The sequence below is a fragment of the Raphanus sativus genome, chromosome 9, assembly GCF_000801105.2.
Source record: "Raphanus sativus cultivar WK10039 chromosome 9, ASM80110v3, whole genome shotgun sequence".
Lineage (NCBI taxonomy): Eukaryota > Viridiplantae > Streptophyta > Magnoliopsida > Brassicales > Brassicaceae > Raphanus > Raphanus sativus.
In genome coordinates, this window is record NC_079519.1 from 30,397,888 (window position 1) to 30,424,558 (window position 26,671).

The window sequence follows — 26,671 nt, forward strand, 5'->3', positions numbered from 1 at the left end:
AATCTAAAAAAATTAGTATTTTCCTTTTGGCCAAAAGAAAAAAAAGTATTTTCCTAAAATAAATTTTGTGGTATTTATTTTTCTGTTTGAAAGAGTTATCAACCGAGTCAGTTTCTTTTGGGAATTTATTAATAACATAGGAATCCATTTCAACAAAATCAATTAATTTACATGTACTACATTACATTTATAGACTTGGGATATCACCAACCTCCACATGTTTGCTCACTCTTCTAGAAAAATATCCACATAGTATTGACTTGTACTTTTAAAAATAAAATAAAAATCTAATACTATAAAGAAAAGGTGTCTCTCTTCTTGAGAAGCCACGTCACTAATTGGGTTCACCAGCGAGCGACACCTGTCCCTCTCCTGCGAAACTCAGCGTTTCATTAACTCATCTTGGGTTCCTTCTCCATTGTCGTTGGGCTGCTTCCAAAAGGTCAGGCCCGTCCAACTCTACGTACAATAACAAGAATTAAACGTTGCGTTTCGGATTAGGGTTGTTGGTGTCTCCATCTCTCGCGTTATCCAGAAGCGTTCTTCCGTCGAGAGATCTTTCGTCTTCTTCGTCCGAGGCGCGGCGGTAACCGATATCCCTCACTAAGCCCTCTTTAATCAATCACACACGATCCCCATTCAATGCGACCCTGGAGAGTTCAAGGCGGTGGAAACTCTGCTATAAAAAAGGCAAGTGTTCATGCTCTCATACTCATTCTTTGTTCTAAGCGAATAAGTATACAAAAAATTTGAGTCATGGCTAACGAATTGGTTTTCTTCTCCGATCTACAGACTGGCCGCTCTTCCTCCTCTGCTCAAGTTCGCCTGCTCCGATTTTGGGAGGCCAAGAACGTCTGGCGTGGTGGAGAGTTTATGGGAGTCGACATGCTCCTTCTTGATTCTCAGGTAATTTTTTTACTGGATTTTCGTTTATAATTTTAATTTGATATCCGGTTAGTTTGTATACACATCGCCACCGTATTGATTCCAGATTATTAAAGTTCATTGTCTTCTGGGGTTCCTGCTGTAGATTTGTGTTATGTCCATTTCCCATGTTCTGATGTTTGATATATGTTTTACAGTGATCATATTTTGCGTCTGAGAAAATGACCCGTTTTTGCCTATTAGTTGATGTTTATATTTGTTCCACCATGTTATATCCATATTGCAAATTTCTTTCGTACCTTTTACTGTTCTTTTTAAACTGAGAAATTCTCAGCTTTGATGATTTTGTTGCTTATACTTCAGGCGGCCACTATCAGTGTCAACCGGCTAGAGACCCACCGGTGTAACAGAGTTTGAACGTTGTATGATTCCTCTATGTCACCAAATTGCTCAGTGCTTGAGCAGCTCTCACTTTCAGGTAGTTAACTTTTATCTACCGTTTGTTAAGAGTCTTGGATAGTTCATGAGTTTCACTGCTTGTGTATGTGTGTGTTTAGGTAGCGGAACGGGCTCTATATTCATGGAACAAAATCATGTTAGTGACTTGGTGAGACATAACAGCGGAATCAATCTACCGATAGCGTTTCCAGCTTTGGAGAAAAAACGGTAGTAGCCATTGGAACCAGGCTGTGAAGAACTTGACAGAGAATGTGCTCAAGGTTTTGTATGATACAAATCCAAAGTTGTTTAAAGAATGTTTGTGCAAGTTTCAAGAGGATCAGCTAAATGCAGAGGATAACAAGAAGAAGAATGGAGAAACATGGAGACAGCTAGAGGAGATTGTTGCTTCAATGGCGAAGTAAAGAGTTTTATATTCTGCACTTTTCACGCTATACAAAAGAAAAGAAGAAAATTGGTTTATGTTTTGTTTTTCTTACGCCTGAAAGGTATATACAGTTTTTACTTTTTGCTTTGCTTGGTTCAAGTCTATTGTTTGTACTCTTTCAGTTCTTGATTTTGTGTGTCTGTTTACTTATCTGTTCATGTAAACCATCTTCGTAAGAAAGAGATGACTCTTGCTCGGTTTTTCAACAGAAAATTTCACAAGAGAAGAAGTCACCATCTGGGAGTTGATGTGATCTTCAGAGACATCATCAAGGAAGCCATCATCACCAACTCCAAACCGCTTAAAAGAACTTTAAAACTCTCTTTTGGAACCCTCCTTTTCTATAGGACTGGATCTTCCTCTTTAGAAAACCAAATAGTGTATCGAAAGATTTATCTAGACATGTTTCGAGTAAAGGCCTCCAAAATTGATCCCAAGACAAGAAACCTTTCTAGCCATCGCAACAGTTGGAAACAAATCTTCCCAAGGAAAAAAATGAAGCAGAGTCTACCAAAGATCTTACTGCGATTAACACAGATGTTACTTTTGGGAAAAATAAATCGCTTCTTTTCTTCTCAAGATGTTTATTTGCGTAAGCAGCTTGAAAATTCACCTCCTTTGGGTTCGACTGTAGGAGATTCATTTCCTATGCATGTAGAAAAAATACTTAATTTACATAGTTGACTGCCGTTCCAAAAATAATACATAGATGACCAAGCCAAGTTATTCCGGCACTGCTTTCAATTGCAAAGTCACGTGACCACTATCCATTCACATATAATGATATCAACAGAACTAGATAAAGCTATTACAAAATTGAAAAAAAATTACCGGCGGTTACGAAAAAAATTACGAAAAACGAACTATGACTAAGAAAAAAGCAGCAAAAGTGGAATGGAAGACTAAGCAACTATGACTTTTAACTAAGCTGGGCTTTAATTGAAATTAAGCTTATGATCCATAATATAGCCTTTTCTAATCAAATTTAATCGTTTCTTTGATAAAAGCAAATATTACAAGTTAGAAAATTGATCAAAATGATTTTTCTTTGGTCATTGTTTTGATTTTTTGAAATTACTTTCTTTCATACAAGGTATGACTCCAAAAATATCACTTTACTTTCTTTAGTATATATAAATGTTGTATTAATTCATTTTCAATACTTTGGATAAACACATAATATAAATCATAGTCTGAGCAATTCCCATAACCCAAAAAAAAAGAAATCAACACGCATTCATCAACTCACGAACTAATCTAATATAAATCGAGGTTAAGAAAAACATTAATGAGCCATCAGCAAATCTGGATTCCCACACAATAATTCCACAATATGCTAAGCTTCCAAATCCATACTTATGTCACCATCTGTGTTTGTTTATTCAAGTCTTCCTCCAACATCAAAGATAAACGATTATTTACAATTTGGGTTAAAATAGTATATAAGTTATTTGAAAAATTATTGTCCCCTTGCGAATTATGGATTGCCGAAATAAGAGATGTCATGTGTTTATAATTCGACAATAAAAACTACTATACACATGTTTTGCAAATGCAAACCTAAAATACAAAACACAAAACTTATACATAATATAAAAATCGAGATCACAAGAAAACTACGGGCGGGTCTACCCTAGTAAATTATATAAAGAATCAAGATAATGTGGAGATTGATGGAAAAAGGACAATAGACAGATAAGCAGAAAGAAAGGAACAAACACTAACGCAGTTGATTACTTTTCTCCCAATCGACATAATATAATAATTAATTCCCCGAATTAAAAAGAAAAACATTAATTCGACGAAAATTAAAATTATATTTTTAGTAAGGGAAAAAAAAAAGAAACTATGAACAAAGGAAGAAAAAAAATCATGATTTGCATTATTGTTGATTAAATCAAATCACTCATCTTCTTCTTCCTGCAGATCTGATAGAGCAAAACAACTCCTAGACTTGAATGCTCTGTTCTTGAACGATGAGTTTCTTGCAATAACACCTCTTGTTCCTCCTCTCTCTTCATCGCTCAGATCACCATCGTCTCCCTCCTCTTCATCATCATCTTGATCTTCGTTTACAGGCAAAAGAGGCATAGATTTAGGGTTTTGCCACGAGTAGAACGATCTTCTCGCTAACTTGTTGCAGATCTGTAACCTTCTACGCTTATTCAACGGATTCTCTTGCTTTGGCACTTCTTTCACACTCCCGATCTCTCCTAAGTTCCCAAACGATTTTGATTTCCCTTTGTAGTGATTCGATAGCCCTCTTCTGAACAAAAAAAAAAATCAAGAACCCTAAATCATTTCCAATCTTGTACAGCAAGCTACCGTTTTTAGTAAGGAACAAAAAAATTAAAAACTTTACTTGTTGGGGAGAGAATCTTCTAAAGAGCTCATCGAAGCCAATCCTCGAAGCCCTAGTTCTTTGTCATCGTCTTCGCTTTCTTCGTCCTCCTCCTCGCTGTCTCCCGGAGTTCCGATCGATGAACTTTCCGACGAATAATCCGCCGTCTGTCCTGACCAGATTCCGCTTCCGACACGACTCAAACCGGCTCCCTCATCGTTCACCGTATCGAAAGAGGAAGAGGAGGAGGAAGCTTTGTCCCTCCTCATCGTCATCGTCGGCAGATCGCTTCCTTGTTCTTCCGAGTCTTCGATGGAGAACGTAGATCTTCCTCCCGCCATTACTTCCATCGCCGTGTCGTCTCCAGGCAACAAAAAATCAAGAATCTTTCTTACCGGTTTGGTCGGAAATCACGTTGCTTTTTTGCTTCTGGGGGGTTCTGTCTCATCAACTTTTGGGTTGGATCCTCAAATCACAGACTCAGAGAATCGTAGGAATAGCAATGGCAGAAGAGAGAGAAAGAGAGAGAGAAGGGATAATGTTTTTATTTTAGCTAAAAATAAAAAAATAAATTGATGTAAGACGATAAGGATGATTAACTTGAAATATGCGTATGCGTGATTTCGGACACAAACAACTTTAAACTAATGTAGTTTTACAGTCCTTGCTTCTGATCTCCCTGTATTTTTAGTATTTCTAAACATTTAAAAAAATAAAGAATTGCAAATTAAATAGTTTGAGTTTTTTTATTGTTCTAAAAAGGAAAATCTATAGTTGTTCAGTTGGTCACAACTCAACCAAGATAAAGGGAAGGAATATTCTTTTTGAACTGTGATAGTGTTACACATAACATGCCATATCAAACACCAATGGGTGGGTGATCATTAAACAAAATACATAAAAAAATTTTTTGTAACGGGTTTAAATGTCATATTTTGTTGCAATTTCTATTTTACATATTGACATTTATGAATCTTACTTTGCAATTTTCTTTGTCCAAGTAATATGTTCTCCCTTACAACAAAAGATTTATACAACGTCTTATAAACGTATAGATATATACTTAAGTTTGACCCTACACAAGTGTTAGGTCTATTTGTGGTATGACGCCAATATGAGGCATCACCGGTTCTTTGCCATCCTTGAATAACTTTTTTCACGAATAATCATAATAACTTCATCCTCTCTGTTAAATAAAAATCAAAAGATTATTCATCTTGTAAAACGTCAATAAACAGATGATTTAAAAATCGTCAAGTTGGTCAATAAACATTATTTCAATGGATTGTACTAGTCTGCTCTGTCAAAGTTGACAATACAATTATGTTAGTTTTGAAAGTTAATAGCAAAATTAATACACAGTGAATAAAAATAATAAAATAACTATTGTTAGATGTCAAACTGAATAAGGGATAAATGGTAATTACATGTTGGTTTGTTTTTCAAAAGAGAGGTAATAATATGTTTTAGAAACTATCAAGTGGAATTATACATTATAGTTTTCTTTTACAGATTGAGTATTTATCTTTAACAATAGTATCTTATGATAAAATTTCCACAAAAATGACACATTGATTTCTGAACTCCAAATTCTAATAGTAAATATAGAAAGATAAGAAAATAGTTATGTACAAAAAATTGATGAAAGAATTAAACGAAAATGATATTGAGTTTAATTTACACCTACATACAAGTAGGTAGATAGGATGGTTAACAAATAAATTTAATGTAAATGTTATTTAGAAGAAAAAACGTGGTTTATATTAAAAGTCACAAGTAAAGGTCAAAGCATAGGGACCAATGAAATGAAGCTGAGGCCTAGAAAACAGCATCTAATGTTATCTATTTCTTTCTTAATTTTTAATCTTAAGCTTTGCTCTTCTCGGTGGCAGAGAATCACCCTCAGATGTCCACCTCTCTCTTTTCCTCACTATCGTTTTTTTTTTGTATTTTATTCAAATTTTAATTCCAAGAATCAAATGTTTTTTCTTGTTGATTATTAACTAGAAAAAGAAAACATGTATTGGTTTGGTTGGCTAAACATTATAGAAAGGTTAACTATCATGCTTCCACCCACAATCTCATGTTTTAAGCAATACAAATCATTCAGACATAAGTTTCTTGGCATTTTCCACACACACCTATATACATTTACCAACTTAAAATCTATTAGTTACACGAAGCAACTTCTTTTTGAAGGATACTCAGATCTTCAAATCAGTTGATTGAGGATTCAAATCTATGTAATGACCTGATCTAAGTACTCCCAACCTATTCTCTAATGTAAACATTCCGGTAACAGATTCAGAAAATGAAATATCCGGTTTATGGGTTTTTTTTAAAAAACCGCAAAGTTAACTAGAAACAAGTGGAATGATATATGTGTATATATTATATACATTTTAAAAGAAATTATAAAAAGATTACCGTCTAGAGGTTGGGAATTGATTATGGGTAGGCATTGCCATTCTTTCAAGAAAGACCGAAAATTTCATCCCAAATTTGAATCTGTTAAGTTTCATAAACTTTGAACTAAAAACCAATTGACAATTAATGTATTAAAAATCACTTATATATTAAGTAGGTTTCATCAAAACTTTCGACGCGAAAGCTTATATTTTTACATTCGCTTTAGAGATTAAAACTGTCTTTAAATCTCTGTATAACAGTGTTTTTAAAACCGGACCGACGACGGAACCGGAAATATTTTGGGTCATGGGTCAATGTGGTTCGACCTGGTTCGATTGGGTTCGGCCGGGTTTGATGTATTAAACTGAATTTAATAATATTTTGTATATAATATGCATATTTTAGAAAATAACAAACTGGAATGTAATGACAAAAATAAAAAATTTAATAGTTCAAATCTAAATCAATAGAAAAAACACATTTAAAGTTTACTCTCCAGGTCACTATAAATTTTTATCACCTTTAAAAAAAATTATACACATTAGTGCAACGTTGCGACGGTTGTTGATTTTCATTATGACAGTTATTGATTTTCTGTGTTTGAATTTAGTGGAAATCAAATTTATTGATCATTCTTTTCTATTGCTTAGTACATCGCAAAAGTTTTGCAAAGACATCAAAATACAAAAGTATAAAATACCTTGTGAATTGCAGTCTTGCAGAGACATCACAGACTCAAAAAGAAAAAAAACGTCAAAAATGGCAATATTTTGTGAATTACAGTTTGTCATAAATTCTATTTTTATTTCATTTTTAAAACTAATTATTTTATTAATATTATTTTTTTCTACGAACCAGGGTTTTGCCGGTTCGTTGGGTCGTCGGTTTCCGAGTTTTTAACGGTTCAATATGGGTTTTTAACCGGTTCAATTTTAGTTGGGTTTTAGCATTGACCCAACCCGGCTTGGTGTCCGGTTCACGGTTGAACCCGGTCCGACCGTCGGTTCGGTCCGGGTTTAACAACACTGCTGTATAGTTACAATAGAATCTGCCAACTGCCAAGTAGGATAGAGAGCGAGGAGCATAAGGCACCAAGACACAGATACTGCGTTTGACTCATAGCCGGCAAAATAGATGCTCTTGCAATTATCCACCACAAAAGCATTTGTAGAGTGACTTGTCCCATAAGTTTCCATCGCAGCTACGCATAGCCCCATTTGGTATCAACTGCACTAATTAGACCAATGTGCGTTGGTTTTATTTGCTGAGGGGAACATAAATACGATGGTTTTGGGACATTTTTTGTGCTAAAGTTTTATCTATTGGGCCATAACGGGGTAATAAGTGATTCTATAACTACAACCATTTAGCCCAATTACAGACCCACCATAGTAAGCTCATTAGCGATCGACCGACCTGCCCACCGGCCAATTTTACTTTATCTACCCTTTGGTCACGGTATTGATATCTCATGTTTTTATAGGTTTTTAGATTCATATTTTAGATTATTATGATCATCCTAGGTTGTATTTAGGTCATTAAATTGTATTTGCATGCACATTTGCATATCATAGGGATTGGAGTGTCCAATTGGAAGTTTCAGGTCAAATTCGGAGGTTAAACTTGCAAATTACAGAGTTTGTGGCCTGTCTGAGAACCATCAAGAGGCAGGGGACCATTCTGCAAATTTATAAAATTCGCCTGGGCTAAATTGTCACAATCAGAAGTACACGGGTTGATTCGATTGGGTGATTCTGTAGTTTACAAAGATTGGGGCCGATGTGTAAAAGAACCAGAAGTTGAAGGGCCAGATATGCAAATATGCTAAAATCAGCCATTGGAGCTCACGAGCTTCTCCTCGCCGGATCTGAATCCCTACGCCGAAGCTTGATACAAGCAAGACAGAGATTGACGAGTGGAGAGAACGAGTCCGGTGCTCATGGCCAGAATACGAGCTCAACCACCACCGCGAGCAAGACGAAGACGGCTCAGCTATGGAGTTGCGATGAGGGTTGGAGCTTGTGCGGTTGTGGACTACAGTGGAGAGCTTCGACGGAGGATTCTGGTTGAACCGTGGCTGTCAATTACGGAGCAGCAGATCCAACGAGTTTTGACACCATTTCAGACCTCGAAGAAGAAGAAGATCTGCAGCGGGTCTACACAGCGAGGAGGAGTAGTCGCTGGGAGTTGAGCGTAGCCCAAAGCGGGTGTTGGGAGCGACGTGATGAACCCGCTCGGGAAATTCATCATCAACGAACAAAGTAACGGAGCGGTACGACTCAGCGGGATAGCAAGGCCGCTGCGAAGATGACAAGAAGCAATTTCCAAATGTTGACCGGTTTAGTCCGGTTTGACCCGGTTTAATTCAACTGAACCAGGTCGATTTTGGCATCTCTTATAAATAGTTTTAGACCTGAAAACCCTAATGTATCTCATTTTCTCTCTAGACTTTGCCTCATTTTGTAAAAGCTTGAACCTTTTAATCATTTTAAGGAATTGCTTCATCTTAAATCTTGTTTCTCTTAATCATTAACATGATTAGCCTTGAATCTCACATAGATTTAAGGTTTATCATGGAGATTAGGGAGTAGACACCTTTTGGATTCATGGGTTAGGGTGATTAAGGTGTCTAAGTGAAGATCTAGAGTGTTTAGTGTTAGATCTATTTCTTTCTTTGCTTGTTGAGGGTTCTTAATGCTATTTTAGTCTTGATCATACTAAAATAGATCCCTAGACATTTCATCCCCGGAAGGTGTTTGATGAAATGTCTGAACCAACTCTTCAATGCTTTTAATACACTTTGCCAAAGGAATTTGTTGTTAAAGGTGTTAAGATTGCTATTAGACTTGTCCATAATGATTGCTTTAGTAACATTCAACCAAAGGAATTTGATGCTTGAGTTGCTTTAGCAAATGAACATTCATCTAGGGATAGAGCTTGTTTAGTGTTGTGTCTAGGCATAAGGAAAGTGTTTGATTGATAGCTTGCCACTCTAGTTTGGATCTTAGTCAACCAAGATCAAGTCCCTAGTCCCATGGGTCCACCTTAGCATTTGATTGAGTTCTTGCATTTGTTTCTAGTTTGGATTTGAGATCACCTTATTTATATTTCTAGGATCTTAGCTTGTTATCATCATCATCTTCTCATTTGCTTAGATTAGGAGAGTTTGTGTATTCTTAGTGCTATAGATCTCTAGTTCTCTGTGGGTTCGACAATCTTTTATACTATCATTTGACTTGGGAGCCTTGAAAACTCCCAATATCAAATTGGCGCCGTTGCCGGGGAACTAGTAGATTTATCATTAGGATTTCAATCTTTCTTGAGACTAAGCTTTATTTTCTTGCTTTGTTTTGCTTTTGTATAGTTACTAACCTTTACTTCTAGCTTTTGTTCTTGCAGTGATGGCTTCAAGCTACTTTGAGAAGCCACAAGAAGAGGAAGACACATTTGAGTATCACATTGAAGACGACTTTGATGCAAGTATACTCACACCAGCACAACTTGTGATGTTATATGAGCTTCAGAAGGAGTACCCGAGGTCGGCAAAGACATCCCTAGCACGAAGGATCCGGTTGGAGCTTATTAAGGATCGAGCAGAGCTTGAAGGAAGGGAGGTTACAAAGTATGAGTTTAATGTTGCCTATGACCTTAAAGAGGTAATGGATTGGGCTCCACCACTCCAGCTGGAAGGTATAGAATTTTCCATTTTAGAACTTCAATTTGAGAAAATATGCTTGCCTTGTGGTGAAAACATTGCCCATGATCATGATTCTCTTGTGCTCATCAATGAATGTCTTGATCTGATATGTGAAACTAGGAAGCTAGATGAGTTGAGAATAGAAAAGCTTGCTAGAGATCATATTGAAGTTTGTTTTGACAAGAGCTATCTATGTGCTTCATTTGATCTCGAATCTGAGTTTTTGATTCTTAATGAACCTAGACCTCTTCTTTCTCTTGCTGATATAGGGGATGAGCTTGATGTGGATAAGCTCTTGCTTGAGATAGAAAACCCCCTTGTCAAAAATAATCATGAGAATGTGAACATTGTGTTCTATTCAGTTGATGGAGATAGAGTTGACTACTTTGTTAAGACCTCGTTTGAACCTGTAGTTGACTTTATCTTTCCTCCAAATGCATTTGATTCTCATGACTATTTGAACATCAAAGAGCATCTCATATTTCATGATTCATCTATAGTGAAGCTCTTTGATGAAAAATCTGTCTATTATCTATGGACAGTAGTGTGCTCCTTTGCGCACTTGGTTTCTTGTTCTTGTAGGAGAAGGACCAAAGGTGCATTGGCTCAGCCTTTTGATACCTATGATTAGCAAGCACACAAAGTCAGGCTAGAGACTTAAAACAAGCTCACTTGGGAGGAAGTCCCATGTTTATCCATTGTATATATTTCTTTATCTTTCTTTCTTTTTTTTAAGTTGTTTAATAAGTATTGTTGAGGTTGTTCAGGTTGGGTTTATGCTAGATAAGAGAAGAAAGGTGGCCCTGCCTTGCAACTCTAGCCATCTTCATTCCTCCCCTTCAGCCCATGTCTACCGGTGCAACAAACCCGAGGCCAAGGGTCCTCTACCACCCAATTCAGCCTATAACTCCAAGTAAGTGTCATTCTACCCTTGTAATTAGTTAGTTATCATGTTTATTTCTTCCCCTTAGATCTCTTCTTTGAGCTTGCTCTCACACAAGGGACTGTGTGAAGTAAGTTCGGGGGAGAGTCTACTGTCTCACATTGTTTTCTGTTTTGTTTTCTTGTCATAAGTCTCATGCATTGCATACTTATTTGCATTAAGAAAAAAAAAAAAAAATTTAAGAACCATTTAGTTGCATCATTTGCATCTTTAGGATTGAGTCTAGAAGCATATAAGTTGCATTCGTGCATTGGGAGTCAACATTGCAAAGAGCTCATGCTAAGTACTCAATTTGATACCCTTTGTAATCATGACAAGTAGCTTGAGCACTCTTTTGAAAATTTGTAGACTTCGAGCCTTGAAACTCCTCTTGAAACTCATTGATTGTTGAAACTTCTCATCTTTGAAGCCAACTCCAATCTTATCTGAACTGAATGAACTTAATGCTTCTTGCTTATGGTCTTTTGTGTACTAAGTCATGGCTATACATACTTGAGTTGTCTCACCTATTTTACCAATTTTTTTGACAAACTCAAGTGGTAGTCCATTTCCTAAAACCATTCCCTCCTTTCAAGCCATCATTGATTGTTGAGTGAAGTATTTTTGGAAAGCTTTACATGTGCATAATGTTGAGAGTATTGGGAACGACAATGCTTGGTCTCCATTATTTGCTAGCTTTGAGACTCATGTTGTCTAGCTTCTAGGATAGGATGGGATTGTTGTAAAGTTTGATCTTGGGAGTGTGAAAGGTGATGAAAGAAAGGGTAGACTCTTAGAGCTCAAAAGAGATTAAGTCACTAGGGATAAGTAAAAGAAAGTTCTTGCTCAAATTTGTAAAGAAAGTCTTGGCCCCCAAATAAATAAAAAAAAGAAACAAAAAAAAAAGAAAAAAAAAATAAAGAAAGGGGGCTAGCAAATGTTAGTATGAGCTAATAAGTGCTTAAAAGTGTGAAAATCCCTAGTAGACATCAAAAGAAAGAAAGAGTTCTAAGTGAAAAAAGAAAAATGTTCTTGAGTGTTTTGGGAAATCTTTGGGTGAATGAAGAGAGTTTGGCATTGGGAGATAAGGATAGAATTTGCTTTATGTTTGGGAAAAGGGTAGAACAATGGAGATTGAGCATTGTATGCATGAGTTGATCCCTTTCTTAGATATATTATGCGTAATGTCAAAGCTACTTTGTTTTGAGAGTAAACCACCTTGAAAGATCATTTTAAACCTCTTGTTTCATTTTGCACTAAAGTCTTTCCTTACCTAACCAAATGATTTGGACCATTTGACCATTTGCAAGAATTCACTTATGATTTTGCTTAATGAATGTGAGAGTTGGTTGATTGGTGTGTATGTGGATTCTTGATGATGAGTGTAGAGATCAAAGGAGGTAGGATAGGCCTTGAGAAGTTAGAGTTAGAAAAAGCTTTTGCTCTTGCTATTTGGTATGATTATATAAGGATATCATGTTGATGGCTTAGAAGAGTTTCTTTTGGTGATTAGCTCCCACTTTCAAATTTCTTCCCCTTGAATGTTTTTGAAAAATTACTTGAGGACAAGTAAAGAGCTAGTGTGGGGGAGTTGATATCTCATGTTTTTATAGGTTTTTAGATTCATATTTTAGATTATTATGATCATCCTAGGTTGCATTTAGGTCATTAAATTGTATTTGCATGCTCATTTGCATATGATAGGGATTGGAGTGTCCAATTGGAAGTTTCAGGTCAAATTCGGAGGTTAAACTTGCAAATTACAGAGTTTGTGGCCTGTCTGAGAACCATCAAGAGGCAGGGGACCATTCTGCAAATTTATAAAATTCGCCTGGGCTAAATTGTCACAATCAGAAGTACACGGGTTGATTCGATTGGGTGATTCTGTAGTTTACAAAGATTGGGGCCGATGTGTAAAAGAACCAGAAGTTGAAGGGCCAGATATGCAAATATGCTAAAATCAGCCATTGGAGCTCACGAGCTTCTCCTCGCCGGATCTGAATCCCTACGCCGAAGCTTGATACAAGCAAGACAGAGATTGACGAGTGGAGAGAACGAGTCCGGTGCTCATGGCCGGAATACGAGCTCAACCACCACCGCGAGCAAGACGAAGACGGCTCAGCTATGGAGTTGCGATGAGGGTTGGAGCTTGTGCGGTTGTGGACTACAGTGGAGAGCTTCGACGGAGGATTCTGGTTGAACCGTGGCTGTCAATTACGGAGCAGCAGATCCAACGAGTTTTGACACCATTTCAGACCTCGAAGAAGAAGAAGATCTGCAACGGGTCTACACAGCGAGGAGGAGTAGTCGCTGGGAGTTGAGCGTAGCCCAAAGCGGGTGTTGGGAGCGACGTGATGAACCCGCTCGGGAAATTCATCATCAACGAACAAAGTAACGGAGCGGTACGACTCAGCGGGATAGCAAGGCCGCTGCGAAGATGACAAGAAGCAATTTCCAAATGTTGACCGGTTTAGTCCGGTTTGACCCGGTTTAATTCAACTGAACCAGGTCGATTTTGGCATCTCTTATAAATAGTTTTAGACCTGAAAACCCTAATGTATCTCATTTTCTCTCTAGACTTTGCCTCATTTTGTAAAAGCTTGAACCTTTTAATCATTTTAAGGAATTGCTTCATCTTAAATCTTGTTTCTCTTAATCATTAACATGATTAGCCTTGAATCTCACATAGATTTAAGGTTTATCATGGAGATTAGGGAGTAGACACCTTTTGGATTCATGGGTTAGGGTGATTAAGGTGTCTAAGTGAAGATCTAGAGTGTTTAGTGTTAGATCTATTTCTTTCTTTGCTTGTTGAGGGTTCTTAATGCTATTTTAGTCTTGATCATACTAAAATAGATCCCTAGACATTTCATCCCCGGAAGGTGTTTGATGAAATGTCTGAACCAACTCTTCAATGCTTTTAATACACTTTGCCAAAGGAATTTGTTGTTAAAGGTGTTAAGATTGCTATTAGACTTGTCCATAATGATTGCTTTAGTAACATTCAACCAAAGGAATTTGATGCTTGAGTTGCTTTAGCAAATGAACATTCATCTAGGGATAGAGCTTGTTTAGTGTTGTGTCTAGGCATAAGGAAAGTGTTTGATTGATAGCTTGCCACTCTAGTTTGGATCTTAGTCAACCAAGATCAAGTCCCTAGTCCCATGGGTCCACCTTAGCATTTGATTGAGTTCTTGCATTTGTTTCTAGTTTGGATTTGAGATCACCTTATTTATATTTCTAGGATCTTAGCTTGTTATCATCATCATCTTCTCATTTGCTTAGATTAGGAGAGTTTGTGTATTCTTAGTGCTATAGATCTCTAGTTCTCTGTGGGTTCGACAATCTTTTATACTATCATTTGACTTGGGAGCCTTGAAAACTCCCAATATCAGGTATCGTCTCCATTTATGGCTGCTTTCTCGTGGTGGTCCTAAGTCTCGAAGTGGAAAGCATCAACCCATGCTTTATTCACAATTATTCAACAAAACTCTTTTTCATCTTGTTTTAGTAGCAAAATAACCTTTTGTGTGAAAGTTTACAACTCTTTGACAAATTTGCTACGCAAAATAAAATACTACAACTGTTGCCAAATGTCGGCACTGCAGAACTATCATTACAAGTAGTCAAGTAGATAAACGATAACGCATGATTACAAAAACCTACAGTTTGTACATAGTCAGAACTTCCTTTTTTTGATAAGTATTTTTTTTCCTCTCTATGTATTTTGTTTGGCTAAGATTTGGCCACGTGTTCGGTTCTTATTTGATCTGAATGGATACTCATGGAGCCCACATGGATAGACTGATGGACAAGCTCATGTGAAGACATAGCTACACCAACCACAAAGAGAGAGTAACAAATACAGAGAGAGAGAAGTAGAGAGAGAGAGAGAGAAATAGAGAGATGGCGTCAAAGCTCTGCGACTCGTGCAAATCAGCGACGGCGGCGCTATACTGCCGTCCAGACGCAGCGTTTCTATGTCTCAGCTGCGACTCAAAGGTCCACGCGGCGAACAAGGTAGCGTCGAGACACGCACGCGTGTGGATGTGCGAAGTGTGCGAGCAGGCGCCGGCTCACGTCACGTGCAAGGCAGACGCGGCAGCTCTCTGCGTCACGTGCGACCGAGATATCCACTCCGCCAACCCTCTGGCTCGCCGTCACGAGCGCGTCCCCGTGACGCCTTTCTACGATTCCGTCTCCGGCACCGACGGCTCCGGCAAGCACACGGCCGTCAACTTCCTCAACGACTGTTACTTCGCCGATCTAGACGGTAACGCTAGCCGTGAGGAAGAGGAGGAGGAGGCGGCGTCGTGGCTGCTTCCGAATCCGAAGACGGCGGCGCCGGCGGTACCGGGAGATAGCCCGGAGATGAACACGGGTCAACAGTTCTTGTTCCCGGATCTGGATCTGGATTACGGGACCGTTGATCCGAAACTGGAGTCTCGGGAGCAGAACAGCTCCGGCGCCGACGGTGTGGTTCCGGTGGAGACTCGGACGGTTCGTGTCCCGACGGTGAACGAGAACTGCTATGAATTGGATTTCACCGGAGGATCCAAAAGCTTTACTACGTACGGTCACAACTGCGTCAGCCACAGCGTAAGTTACTTTTTTTTTGGTCAAAGCCTAAGTTACCTTTTGTCCGAACTTATTACAAGCTCTCTTGTCAACTGATTAGTTTAATTGATTATGTCGGAAAGCAAGTCAACGAACTCAAAAAGTACTAATTGTTTATTCAATCTTAGATTGTACAAATGTTTAATCAAATATAAAAGCTTAGATCTTTGATGTTGATTTCAAAATAATCCATGTTGTAAAAAAGTATTATTTCAAAAGTATATTTTTTACATTTTAATATATTTTTATATAGTAAATTGTAAATTAAAAGAAATAATTCTGTTTATTAAATTTTAATTGGTTAAAAGTCGTGATAAAAAATTTAAAGTGTTTTTTCTTTAATATGTGTGAGTATTATAAAACATACATCTTGTTGAAACTGAATAAGTATTAATTTAATAAGTACTAATGATTAGGTCATCATATTTAGCGTTAAAGGCCATGTGTAACCCTAGTTTAAGTATCCAATAATATGTCTTAATCAAACCCGTTACTACTGCAGGTATCATCATCGTCGTTGGAAGTGGGAGTGGTGCCAGATGGCGGCTCTGTGGCCGACGTTTCGTACCCTTACGGTGGTCCTGCAACCAGTGGAACTGGAACCGATCCTGGAACTCAGCGGGCTGTTCCGCTGACGTCAGCGGAGAGAGAGGCGAGAGTGATGAGGTACAGAGAGAAGAGGAAGAACAGAAAGTTTGAGAAGACTATAAGGTATGCTTCGAGGAAAGCTTATGCTGAGATGAGGCCAAGGATCAAAGGAAGGTTTGCGAAGAGGACGGATACGAGTGAGAGCAACGATGTTGTTGTTGGTCATGGTGGTTTGTTTAGCGGGTTTGGACTTGTGCCAACGTTTTAGAGATTGTGAGAGAATCTAAAATGGTTGTTTGGTGTCGTTTTTAGTAATAAGGTCTTAACAAAACTTTTTAAATTTAAGAATTGTTGTTTTTGTTGATGAGTTCTTAGTTGTTATGGAGAAGAGAGGAGGAGGAGAAGAGCGTGGGTGGTGGTTTATATGTAACTTGTTTTGTATATATCATGTGGTTTTGAACATGTTTTTGCGTATGTAATGTTTTTATATTTTGAGCATTTTGGAATTGCAAATCTTACATGCATCTAGAAGTAAAACACCAAATGCAAGATGTAACTATTACATGTCAATCATAGAGGTAGAGTGTAACATCCCATGCTAAAATAAGATTGACTAGTTCAGCAATTTTTCAAAATGTTACAAGTTAGTAAAGGGTAGAAGAAACATTAAATTATTACGCTAAGCCCGTTTAGGCCCTTTTACATGGTAAGTAAACCTATTAGCATGGGATGAGTGATAAGATTGCTGAGAAAATGACGCGTCACATACTCAGCTGCTCTGGCTCCACCATGTCCTGCAACAACACAATTAAGAAAGATGGTTCAGATTTGCTCTTTCCTAAGAGCAAACCTAATGCATACTGGTCAAGAATATTACCATCAAAGACTCCAAATAGACCAACGACTCCAGGCGAGTGACACGTAGATCAAGAATTTAAAACAATGCATTCGCTTCTTGTGATGTAGCAACTTGAAGAAAAAGATCCAACAAGTATGAGGTAGTTTTGTGGACAAAAAAGTGTAGACAGTGCAGAAACAATATCTAAAGTATAAGTCTGAACCTCAGGCTTCTGCTCATCCTGACCAAACTCTCTAAGTTGAGATCAGTTATGTTTGCATTGGGTTGGGATGTTAAATCTTATTAGACGATTCATATGACTAATTTAACCGTGGAAAATGAATGTGTTTCCAAAATATTTATAACTGCAGAAGAAACAATGAGTGACAAAGCTTAGAAACTGGGACTGGAATACACTACTACAAGCTGTGTCTGAAAATGAGTTTTACATATCTTCTTGGGTTTAGAAACACAAAAACATTGAAATCTTATCATAGGAAACTTTTTTCCAGTAATGCAGAGAACAAGAGAATCAGAGAACAAACCATGAGCTCAAGGAACAATAATCATCTCATGCCTCGTCTGCGCCACTCCCTGTCTCTTTCTCTGCTTGTACTATGATCGTCTCGCTCGTGGCTTGAACTCTTTTCACGTCGATCCCTGTTCAAATCATGTTGCCTATCTCTGTCTCTGTCTCTGACTCTCCCTCTGTCCCTGTCTCGGTCCAAGTCATGATCTCTCTCCCTGGTCGATGATTTCTTTGGTGGACTTTGGCTCTGGTTTTCCCCACGCTGTCGCTTCTTAGAAGATTCTCGAGAATCTTCGGGCCTCTCCTTCCTCTCTACTATTGATTTTTCTGCAGTTAAAAGCACTGTTAAAATCTGCATGAGGAACGAACATGACATTGAACATGGCCATGTCATGGGCTACACCAAACTCAAATTATAATACGTAAGTTGCATCAAATCGAACACATTGAACAATTTAATAACATTTTTTTTCAAAACAGAAGAGTAAGTGTAAGGTGTAAAGTATAACTTACGATTTCTATTGCCCTCGTTAGATCCTGTTAAGCCATAATCAACTTCAAGCCTCTTTCGTTTGATTTCTACTTTTTTCTCTATCTCCTCGGAGTTTTTCATCCCCTGTTCCTCGAGAGTTTCACGATACTCTATCAACGCAACTTCTATGCGTCTCCTCTTTTGTCTGCATTACAAAAAAAAAAACAGAGTAAGGGAGTAGCCTACTTAGTTTCGAAGCAATAATGCAAGTAAGTGATCAAACCTTTGTTCCTCGTCCATTCCATTGTCAGGTTGGGTACGAACACGGTCATTACTCTTGAGATCCTCGTCATCGGCCTTAAAAGTTACCCCACCAGTATTGCCGCTTCCCGGAGAGTAGCTCTTCTTTGGTTCATCGTCAGCATCGTCATCCTCTTTAGCCCATTTTGAAGCTGTCAACATGAGGTCGCTCTTCTCCTTTCCCACGAAGGTTTTCAGCTCAGGCTGAGGGATTGGTATTGTCGTGGCCAGATTCATAGGCTCTTTCAATTCAACCTCAGGCTCATTCCTTACTTCGTCCCAAGTCGAATGGTCTTGCTGCGGATACTTTGAAATTTCATCCACTGCTTCATATCCACGTTGTTTCTCTGTGTCTTCAAGGCTTAGTAGCCGAGCAACCATCACTACTCTGCCCCCTACAAGAGACAGCCCATTGTGTCGGCAGCGTCTTTCAAGCTCAGAAATTGGTAAATCCATCAGCTCTTGCCTTGCTCCCTCTTTGCCGATTGCCAGTGCAGTATCTGGATAGCCAGTATCGCTGATATTGTTAATGTTATAACCTTTCTTCTCTATCTCAGGTGCATCACCGCAGATAGAATGAAATAAGGTAACGCCCGAGATTCCCGAACGATGAAATGTTGTACGTAGTCCATTTATGTATGCATCTGAAAAGAGAAACCAATCCGCCCATACTTGCAGAACTTTGAGAACACGTTCCTGCAAAAGGTCCGAATGAGTTTACACCAGAAATCATAAGGCAAAGAAAACAATAGAAGATTAATTTTCTTTCTGAGACTACTTTTAGAGCCTCAGCAGTAATTCTTCCAGTTATGCTCCGGTACAGATCATTGAAGCTTTCCATTATATCGGGAAGTGTTGCTTCGAACTTGGTTCGGTATGCAGATGCATTTTTAACAGGTGCGCTGCTATTATGAAGAATATCAGACACAAGCATGAGTCTCGCAACTTTAGTTGGAATTGATGTCTCCTCTAGGGTCAGGGACTCCGTCAGAACTTCCACAACCTGCGGAATAAAATACATATAAGTAAACAGTTTTTGTCTGAATATACCTAATTACTAATGATGATCATGCTCAGAGATTCTATGAGATATCTCGCAAAAAAAAAAAACAATGTGCATAATGCATTTTTTAGATGTATAATGCCAAATTAAGGGATTGTAAGATATCTGAAGCTTCTGAAGGATATCTATGAAGCGCAAATGATGTCTGTAAATCTAAATCTACCAACAGAATTCAGAATAAATAATACCTCTCCGGCTGCATCTGCATTATCTAAAGCGAAGCCCATAGCTTCTTTTATTTGACTCCTTTCTAGAGTTAGAGCACGCAACATGTCCTCGAAGTCATCCCTTTGAGGATCGGTCAGAGGCCTCTCAACTTCCGCACGCTGTAAGATTCACCAGTGTAAGGTATCCCGTTTATATACTATATAAGAAAAAATGAGAAAGAAATCAGAAGTCACACTGCATGAAGATTACCCTGCTTCTTCCGGCTGCATATGTGCTTGCTGACTCTTTGTCATGCTCCAGGCTTTTATTTACAGGCAGTGGTGGTGGTATCCATCTGCAATAAGAGCAAAAGACAGTGTTAAATCAATAGAAGTGCAAAGTTAAACCTGACCGAATACTAGAATCAGTTTCACAGTTGGCAGACTTTAATACCTTCCACTACCAGTTATCATGATATACGGCTCGGTTCTCCACCTTTGAAGTGTATCACCCTAAACATTGCAAACACATTCATCAGCTTACGACAATGTAAAGCTCAAGGGTAATCTAAGATATACTCAGCTATAAAGCATTTAAAATGTACCTGAGCAAAGGAATAGAGTCTCCAGACGTAGTAAGTATGCTCCTTTGATCCCAGCTCAAACAAGAAACTAAACAGTGGATTCCCGCGGCCCCTCTCCATGATAGCTTGTTCAAACGCACATTCACCATCAAGAACATAGAGAGCCATTGTATCAATCACATGTCTGAGGTGCTCGTTCTCAGGAGTAACAACAGTGATGTCCGGAACATTGGGGGTAAGAACCTGTGAAAGGAATTACATGCAAGATATGTACATTTGGAATAAGATCATTAAAGAAGGTAGCTTGTAAGAATGCCTTTAATTACAGATGCTACATCAGTAAATTAGCCAAACCAGGATCACTATAAGTAAGAGAGGCACCAAGTAATGAGAAATGTCGAGTATTTGGGGACTGGTTTAGGGGTCTTTTGGAGATTTGAGAGGGTAGAGGCTGTACTAGAATTGAACCCTAGTTTGGTCTCTCGTTCTATTTTTGTTCTACGTCACTTGGGAAATAGAGAACATCAATTCCGAGAGTTCAACACAGTATTTTTTATTTTGACCATAAAGTAATTCAAGCCCTCCTCGAATATCATATAAAAGTTCTAAAGAAGAATCAAGTTTACATACCAGCTCAGAATTTTGAGTTGGAACAGAAGTTATTATTGGTGGACCCGATTGACCAGAAAAAATCAAGTTGCAGCCCTGCCAAATTAAAATATATGAAATATTAGAGTGACAACTGATAGATATGAAACTGACAGTATGGCAAAATACGAATCACAAGCAGGAATCAAACCCATTCATAGGTTAGTATATAGGACTACAGAAGAAATATATCTCAAAGAGTAGCACATGATGCAACACAGACCTCCTTACTACGAATAGCCATATGTCCAGGTGGTGGAGCGGGTAATGCTTGTGATGGTAGAGAAACCGCTTTACCCCAACCAATCTTCAGTTCATAATCGTACACGATGATCCCTGCAAAATTAGTATCTCCTTCGTAAGTTTCTATAAATGGTCAGATGCAATCAGGATATTCAGTTAATACAAAACCAGTCGACCATAACTAGTAATAATTGACAGAAGAACCATTAGTTTACAACATTGACTAACCAGTGGGTAAGTTGTATATCAAGAAAGAAAAGACAAAGCAGTAACAATAAAGAACTCTCATCAATGAAGAAAGAAAAGCCAAAACAAAGCTAGGTAGTAATAATGACTAAAACTGAATGGCAATGCATGCCTTGTATTGAATTTTAGTTACACAATGACGTAGAATTTGCACTTATAAAACCAATCAAATGTTTTTGAATTAAAGTAGTCAAAATATGCTATTAAAAAAAGCATAGAACCTAGATACGTTTCTTGTACAATTATTTATTTTAAGCTTTTCTATCATACATAACACATGTTGCCCCTACCTAGCAATTGATCTTTAGGCCACGCTACAAAAGATAGTTTTAGAGAGAAGAAGGCTAGCTAACCTTGCATTTCATCTTTTGCAGCTTGTCCATCAGCTCTATGCATGAAGGAAACAAATCCACAGTTTCTTTGTCGCCTCTTCTCCTCATCTGTTCTTGGCCACATAATCTTGACACTGGCTATGGGACCAAATCTTCCAAACGTGCGCAAAAGAAAGTTTTCATCAACCTATTTGAGCATAAAGACCACATATAAGTCTAGGACGCATGTTAGAAAACATAAAAACAGTACATAAATTCACGTAAGATTTAAAGATACCTTTGGGGATAGATTCCCAACATACAAATTCGTCGTTTGTGGGTCACCATCATCAAACGATCCTAGCCTTCCAGTTGGATCAAATTCATCAGGTAGCTCATCAAAGCGGCTAGAAGGCTGAAGATAGAATAAGAGTTAAGTACAAAATGCAGGACATATCTCCAAAAAAAAAAAACAGTTCAGGGTTAGCCTGAAAGCAGAAAACAGATGAAAAGAGTACTAACCGAGCTATCGCCCTGACGGTCACGATCCTGGTTTCTTCTTTCCCTCAATTCTTGTTCACGCTTTAACTCCTCCATAAAATTATCTATATTTCGAGTCTTTCCTTTTTCTCTCTCCTTCGGTCTCTCTTCCTCCCTCTACAGATATCAAAAATAAATAAAATGACAACAAACACATTGCTGCTTCAAAGCACAAAAACCCGATTAATAAGAAAGACAGTCAAAAAGAGTCTTGCTACTGACCTTCCTCTCTGTTTCTTTACTCTTGGATGCCATTGGTGGAGGAAGAAAAGAGGGAACATACCTGCATAAATTAAGCGGGAGATAATATACTATATCACAAGAACACGCACAAAAATTTCATTTTTTCTTATCATGCAATACCCAAGAACATTATTCCTAAGACCTCAGCTACTAAGCAATACACAGATGACATTAACACATGACAGATAGTATTCTACTCGAGCATTGTAAGAAACACTCATCAGAAAGTTCAAACGATGTTAAAAACTCGTTTTGCTTATCATGGCTTTGCATTGGAAGGTTGATCAATCAATCAAAAGCAATCACTTTACCTACTTCCCTTCTTTGAAACCGAACCCCCATCTTTGGACTTTTCACCTGCCATCCGCGAACGCATAGAAAAAAAAGGTCCATACTCTTATTAATGTATTGTTCTCAATATAAACAAAAAACGTTGTTTTCTACCATTTTGACACCATCAAAAAAAGAAGCACGCAAACGAAACGAATCAATCTAACAAACGAGTTAAAAGCCGTAGCCTTTTTATTTTTACCTTCGGAATCAACTTTAGGTTTCTCGCCGGGGTTAATAGTGCCACCTCGAACAAAGGTCTTGGTTCCACTCTCCCCTTGGAACGACTCCACGAACTCCTGATAGAGACGAGCCGTCTCATCCTCAGCTTTCTGCGTTTAAGAATTGGATCAATCGATTATCAAATCGAATCTACTTACTACTCATCGAAACTAAAATAATAAAAAAATTGCGACGAAAGGGGGGAATTGACGGACGAACCTTCTTCCTCGCTTCTTCTTCTTCCTTGTGTTTCTGGAACGGCGTTTTCTTTCGGGTGATCGAGAAGGAGCTCATCTCTTCAGATTAGGGATTCTGATTAATCGGAGCTCTAGGGTTTGGGGGAGAATCGCAGAGATGATCGGGGAACCTAGGGCTCCAGGAGAAACACACACCACGTGAAGCTCACAAGGACAAAGCGAGAGACCAAGGTAAATAAAAATTAGGATCAATCAATTTTTAAGTTATTATTATCGGAAGAAATTTTAATTAATCACATTACAATTAGAGTAATTATCTTTCCGACAAAACATTATTTTTAAAAAGTATGTAATTTAAAATATTTTAGAGTTTATGAATATAATAATATATGCTATGATTGAAACCCAATTTGCTATCTCAATTTTCTTTGCATTTTTGTTGATCTAAAATGGTAAAATACCGATTTTTTTTTTGCTATTGAGATAATATAGATTATTTTCCACATATATCCTTTATTCAAAATAAATATTAATGTTTGTTAAATTAAATGTAATTTTATTAATAATTTAAAACATATTTTAAAATCTATTGTTTCAATTAATTAGTAGATCCTTCGTGATTTTAAAATGTGTTATGTAATTTTTTTACTAAAAAACAAATACAACTCCTATAGTTTTATATGAGATTATAAAATATTTATATATAAAAATTATAAAAAAATTTTAATCAAAACTAAAATATTAATTGAATACGCTATTGCCCAAGAGGAAGAAAAAGATAACGCAATGGCCTTAAACCCTGAGTTTCGGTTTGGCCCTTTAACGGCCCAAATTCGACTGACTTTTTAACAGCATCTTTGATAATTGCTGACGTCACTCTCTCCGCTTGACTAAAGATGGAAGGAGGTGAAGGAGAAAGTAGCAGCACCGCCGCCGCAGGAGTTGTCCCGGAGTCAGCTATGGAGGCTGTAAAACAAACACTAGCCCAACTCCAGGAACTGAAACCGCAGCTCGAGGAGATGATGTCTTTAGCTAAACCAGAGGCTCTTGCCCAAATGCAGCCACTGCAGAGGGCTAAGACTATGTACTTGCTCGCCGAAGCCACCACAACGATGTTCACTCGTAACCCACTTCCTTATTCTTCTTACTAAGCTGTAAAGTTTGCTCATTTTGAGACTGTGTTGTGGGTTTGTTTACAGTGAGGCTAAGGTGTAGTGGTGTGAACCCTGATGATCATCGAGTTAAATCTGAAATTGTATGTATAAAAGTCAGTTTCTTTGGCTAAGCGTTTGCAAATGCAAATCAAAAAGGCATCTTTTTTTTTTGGCTGTGTTTGTTTGTTGATTGGTAGTATTGTTTTTTTTTTTTTCAGGAGAGGCTAAACGTGTACAGAGAGAAGTTACAGCGGTGTATGGATCGAAGAAATGGTAAAAAGATCGAAACTTTTTACTTGTGATGTGACTGTTGAATTTGAGAGGGTTTTGAGTATTTTGAGTTAGTTTTTTTTTTTTTTTGAAACTTTTTGTTTCGCTTCGTTAGGAAACCATTTGTTTCAGTTTGAATATGTGGTTTTTGTTTTGTATTGTGTGGACAAACACAATTTTTTCTTTCTCTTTTCCATTGGAGTTTTGTTGCATTCATTTTAGGGGATTATCCGATTATGTATCCAGTTCTGTGCTTGTTAGTTTCCTTGAGTTAGAAGTGTTGATTGTAACTTTCAGTGTCTTATTCACTAGACGATCTCTCTTAATCATATAACCATTGCGTCCGACTACAGTCTTAAACCGTCAGGCAGCAACACGTTTCATCGAACACTCTCTGCCTGATCTTTCATCTAGTAAGCATTTTTATACAGTTTTTTTGCTCCTACCTTTGCCTTCTTTTCCTTTTTACATTTCCATGTTTCTCTAACAATTCGTTGGTAAAAAACGAATGTAGCCCAAAAGCAAAACATTAAAGACCTCAGTAAAGGAGAGAAATCAAGGATGACCACCTATTCAGAAACAACTGCGAAAAAGAGGAAGTACCAAGCAGATGATGAGAAACAATCTGTTCAGCCAGAAGAAGGATAGTTAGGGATTGATGCTGTTTGATATAATATATATATATATCATGTGGTAATGTTCTCTTGGCCAAGTAATAAAACGATAGTTAGGGATGAATGCTGTTTGATGTACTAATATTGCATTGTGTGTGGGTCTAGTAACTGATTTCATTCAGAAGAGCTAAAAGAATTTTAAAAACAATCTCACAGATAAAAGAATCTAGACAAAAGTCTATATAGGTAAAAAAAAAGCTCAGAGCAAAACGATTGCTAATCCAACAAATCCCATTAAAACCCCAACTCGACTGGTCAAATAAGAAGCGGACCCAGTCGCAGGAGGGACAGCTTGAGCTTCCAAAAGAGCAGGAGAAGGTGCCGGAGAAGGAGGAGCAGAGCCAGTGAAGAAACCACCACCACGAGATGACATGACAACAATGTGAAGCTTCTCGCCTTGGACACAGTTGCTTTTAGAGCCGCTGATGAAGAAGAAAGGTCCAGATCTCTCTAGCTTCACCTTAGTGTCTCCACTGCTGTAACTAGCTACTGGATTTGTGGTGTTGCAGTTAATGTACGCCTCTTTCGTCACTTGCAAAACCGAGTCCTTTTCCCCATCGTACCTCCATACTGTCCACCACCAATGCATAAAACACACACACAATCAGTCACAAGAGTTCAGAGAAGTTTTAAAACCATTTTTTGGCAAAACTCACCGAGAGAGTCTCCAACATGAAACCGCAAACTCTCAGCCCATTTGTTGAGTGAATCAGAGGGTGAAGAAGGGATTTTCCAAGCACTGGGTTTGCCTCCAACCAGAATCTCCTCGCAGTAGGCAAGATGAGCAGCAGACAACAACAAGAGTAAGGAGAATAATGGACAGCAAGATTCAACAAGAGTTCTCTGAGCCATTAGAGTTAAGTTGTGTATGAGACAAGGACAGAAGAAGATGAGACTGATGTGGTTTTATTTGGAGTCTGTTGTGAATAAATGATTGGGTCTGTATATATAGAAGAAGAAGAAACTAGCCGTTAGAAGTAAATGGTGTTTGCTGATGTTGTTACTCTGCTGGCTGCTGCTCCTCCCAACGGTTATTTAAAAATAGTCTATCTATTGGGACCGGAAGAAATTAAAGTCTATATCAAAAGACAGTAGTATAAATTAAATGTTTTGTCCTGATTCTAATGGTTTTAACTTTTAATTCAACTACCATAACTTGAAGATTACAACTAACGTTTGATGCCGGAGATAGGTCTGAAATATGTCAATTATCAACAAGACGGAATCAAAGTTCACTGTGTCATAGCTTGTTAGAGAAATCGGCGTGTACCTCATCATAAAAAAGAAGATCCTAGAAAAGAGAAGAGAAAGATAAA

At 37.9% G+C, this 26,671-nt stretch overlaps 5 protein-coding genes and 1 long non-coding RNA gene across 9 annotated transcripts; 3 read left to right on the forward strand and 3 right to left on the reverse strand.

Annotated features, from left to right (window-relative positions):
• Positions 1–788: 788 nt before the first annotated feature.
• LOC108826125 (uncharacterized) lies at positions 789–1,984 on the forward strand. The gene is made up of 3 exons (XR_001945366.2): positions 789–906; positions 1,249–1,363; positions 1,443–1,984. It is a non-coding gene; the product is annotated as an uncharacterized LOC108826125 (long non-coding RNA).
• A 1,493-nt stretch (positions 1,985–3,477) lies between these two features.
• On the reverse strand, positions 3,478–4,737 carry LOC130499632 (KID-containing protein 1-like). Of its 2 annotated transcripts, none has more exons than XM_056993893.1 (2): positions 4,134–4,737; positions 3,478–4,034 (listed from the first exon to the last, which is right to left on the reverse strand). In XM_056993893.1, the coding sequence occupies exons 1-2, from the start codon at positions 4,460–4,462 to the stop codon at positions 3,674–3,676; spliced, it is 690 nt and encodes a 229-aa protein (XP_056849873.1). In that variant the 5' UTR covers positions 4,463–4,737; the 3' UTR covers positions 3,478–3,673. The 2 variants fall into 2 exon arrangements, with proteins under 2 accessions (XP_056849873.1, XP_056849872.1); XM_056993892.1 differs by having other exon boundaries at positions 3,478–4,037; positions 4,134–4,723.
• Positions 4,738–14,982: 10,245 nt separating this feature from the next.
• On the forward strand, positions 14,983–16,843 carry LOC130499414 (zinc finger protein CONSTANS-LIKE 4). Its single transcript, XM_056993430.1, has 2 exons — positions 14,983–15,739; positions 16,260–16,843. Exons 1-2 carry the CDS (start codon positions 15,047–15,049, stop codon positions 16,611–16,613), a joined length of 1,047 nt encoding a protein of 348 aa, XP_056849410.1. The 5' UTR covers positions 14,983–15,046; the 3' UTR covers positions 16,614–16,843.
• Positions 16,844–17,526: 683 nt separating this feature from the next.
• LOC130494254 (protein RRC1) lies at positions 17,527–23,482 on the reverse strand. Its single transcript, XM_056993429.1, has 17 exons — positions 23,280–23,482; positions 23,041–23,170; positions 22,820–22,865; positions 22,488–22,548; positions 22,248–22,382; positions 22,024–22,140; positions 21,768–21,933; positions 21,149–21,261; positions 20,908–20,982; positions 20,299–20,520; positions 20,148–20,206; positions 19,965–20,049; positions 19,736–19,873; positions 19,263–19,487; positions 18,468–19,180; positions 18,226–18,389; positions 17,527–18,039 (listed from the first exon to the last, which is right to left on the reverse strand). The coding sequence occupies exons 1-17, from the start codon at positions 23,352–23,354 to the stop codon at positions 17,750–17,752; spliced, it is 2,814 nt and encodes a 937-aa protein (XP_056849409.1). The 5' UTR covers positions 23,355–23,482; the 3' UTR covers positions 17,527–17,749.
• LOC130499416 (uncharacterized) lies at positions 23,349–25,335 on the forward strand. Of its 3 annotated transcripts, none has more exons than XR_008938266.1 (6): positions 23,349–23,488; positions 24,154–24,379; positions 24,457–24,512; positions 24,630–24,684; positions 24,979–25,094; positions 25,196–25,335. XR_008938266.1 is itself a non-coding variant. In XM_056993432.1 (6 exons), the coding sequence occupies exons 2-6, from the start codon at positions 24,154–24,156 to the stop codon at positions 25,327–25,329; spliced, it is 531 nt and encodes a 176-aa protein (XP_056849412.1). In that variant the 5' UTR covers positions 23,349–23,488; the 3' UTR covers positions 25,330–25,335. The 3 variants fall into 3 exon arrangements, 1 of the variants encoding a protein (XP_056849412.1); XR_008938268.1 differs by having other exon boundaries at positions 24,994–25,094; XM_056993432.1 differs by having other exon boundaries at positions 25,035–25,094.
• Positions 25,336–25,512: 177 nt separating this feature from the next.
• LOC130499415 (early nodulin-like protein 13) lies at positions 25,513–26,583 on the reverse strand. The gene is made up of 2 exons (XM_056993431.1): positions 26,012–26,583; positions 25,513–25,925 (listed from the first exon to the last, which is right to left on the reverse strand). The coding sequence occupies exons 1-2, from the start codon at positions 26,205–26,207 to the stop codon at positions 25,555–25,557; spliced, it is 567 nt and encodes a 188-aa protein (XP_056849411.1). The 5' UTR covers positions 26,208–26,583; the 3' UTR covers positions 25,513–25,554.
• Between the last annotated feature and the right edge of the window lie 88 nt (positions 26,584–26,671).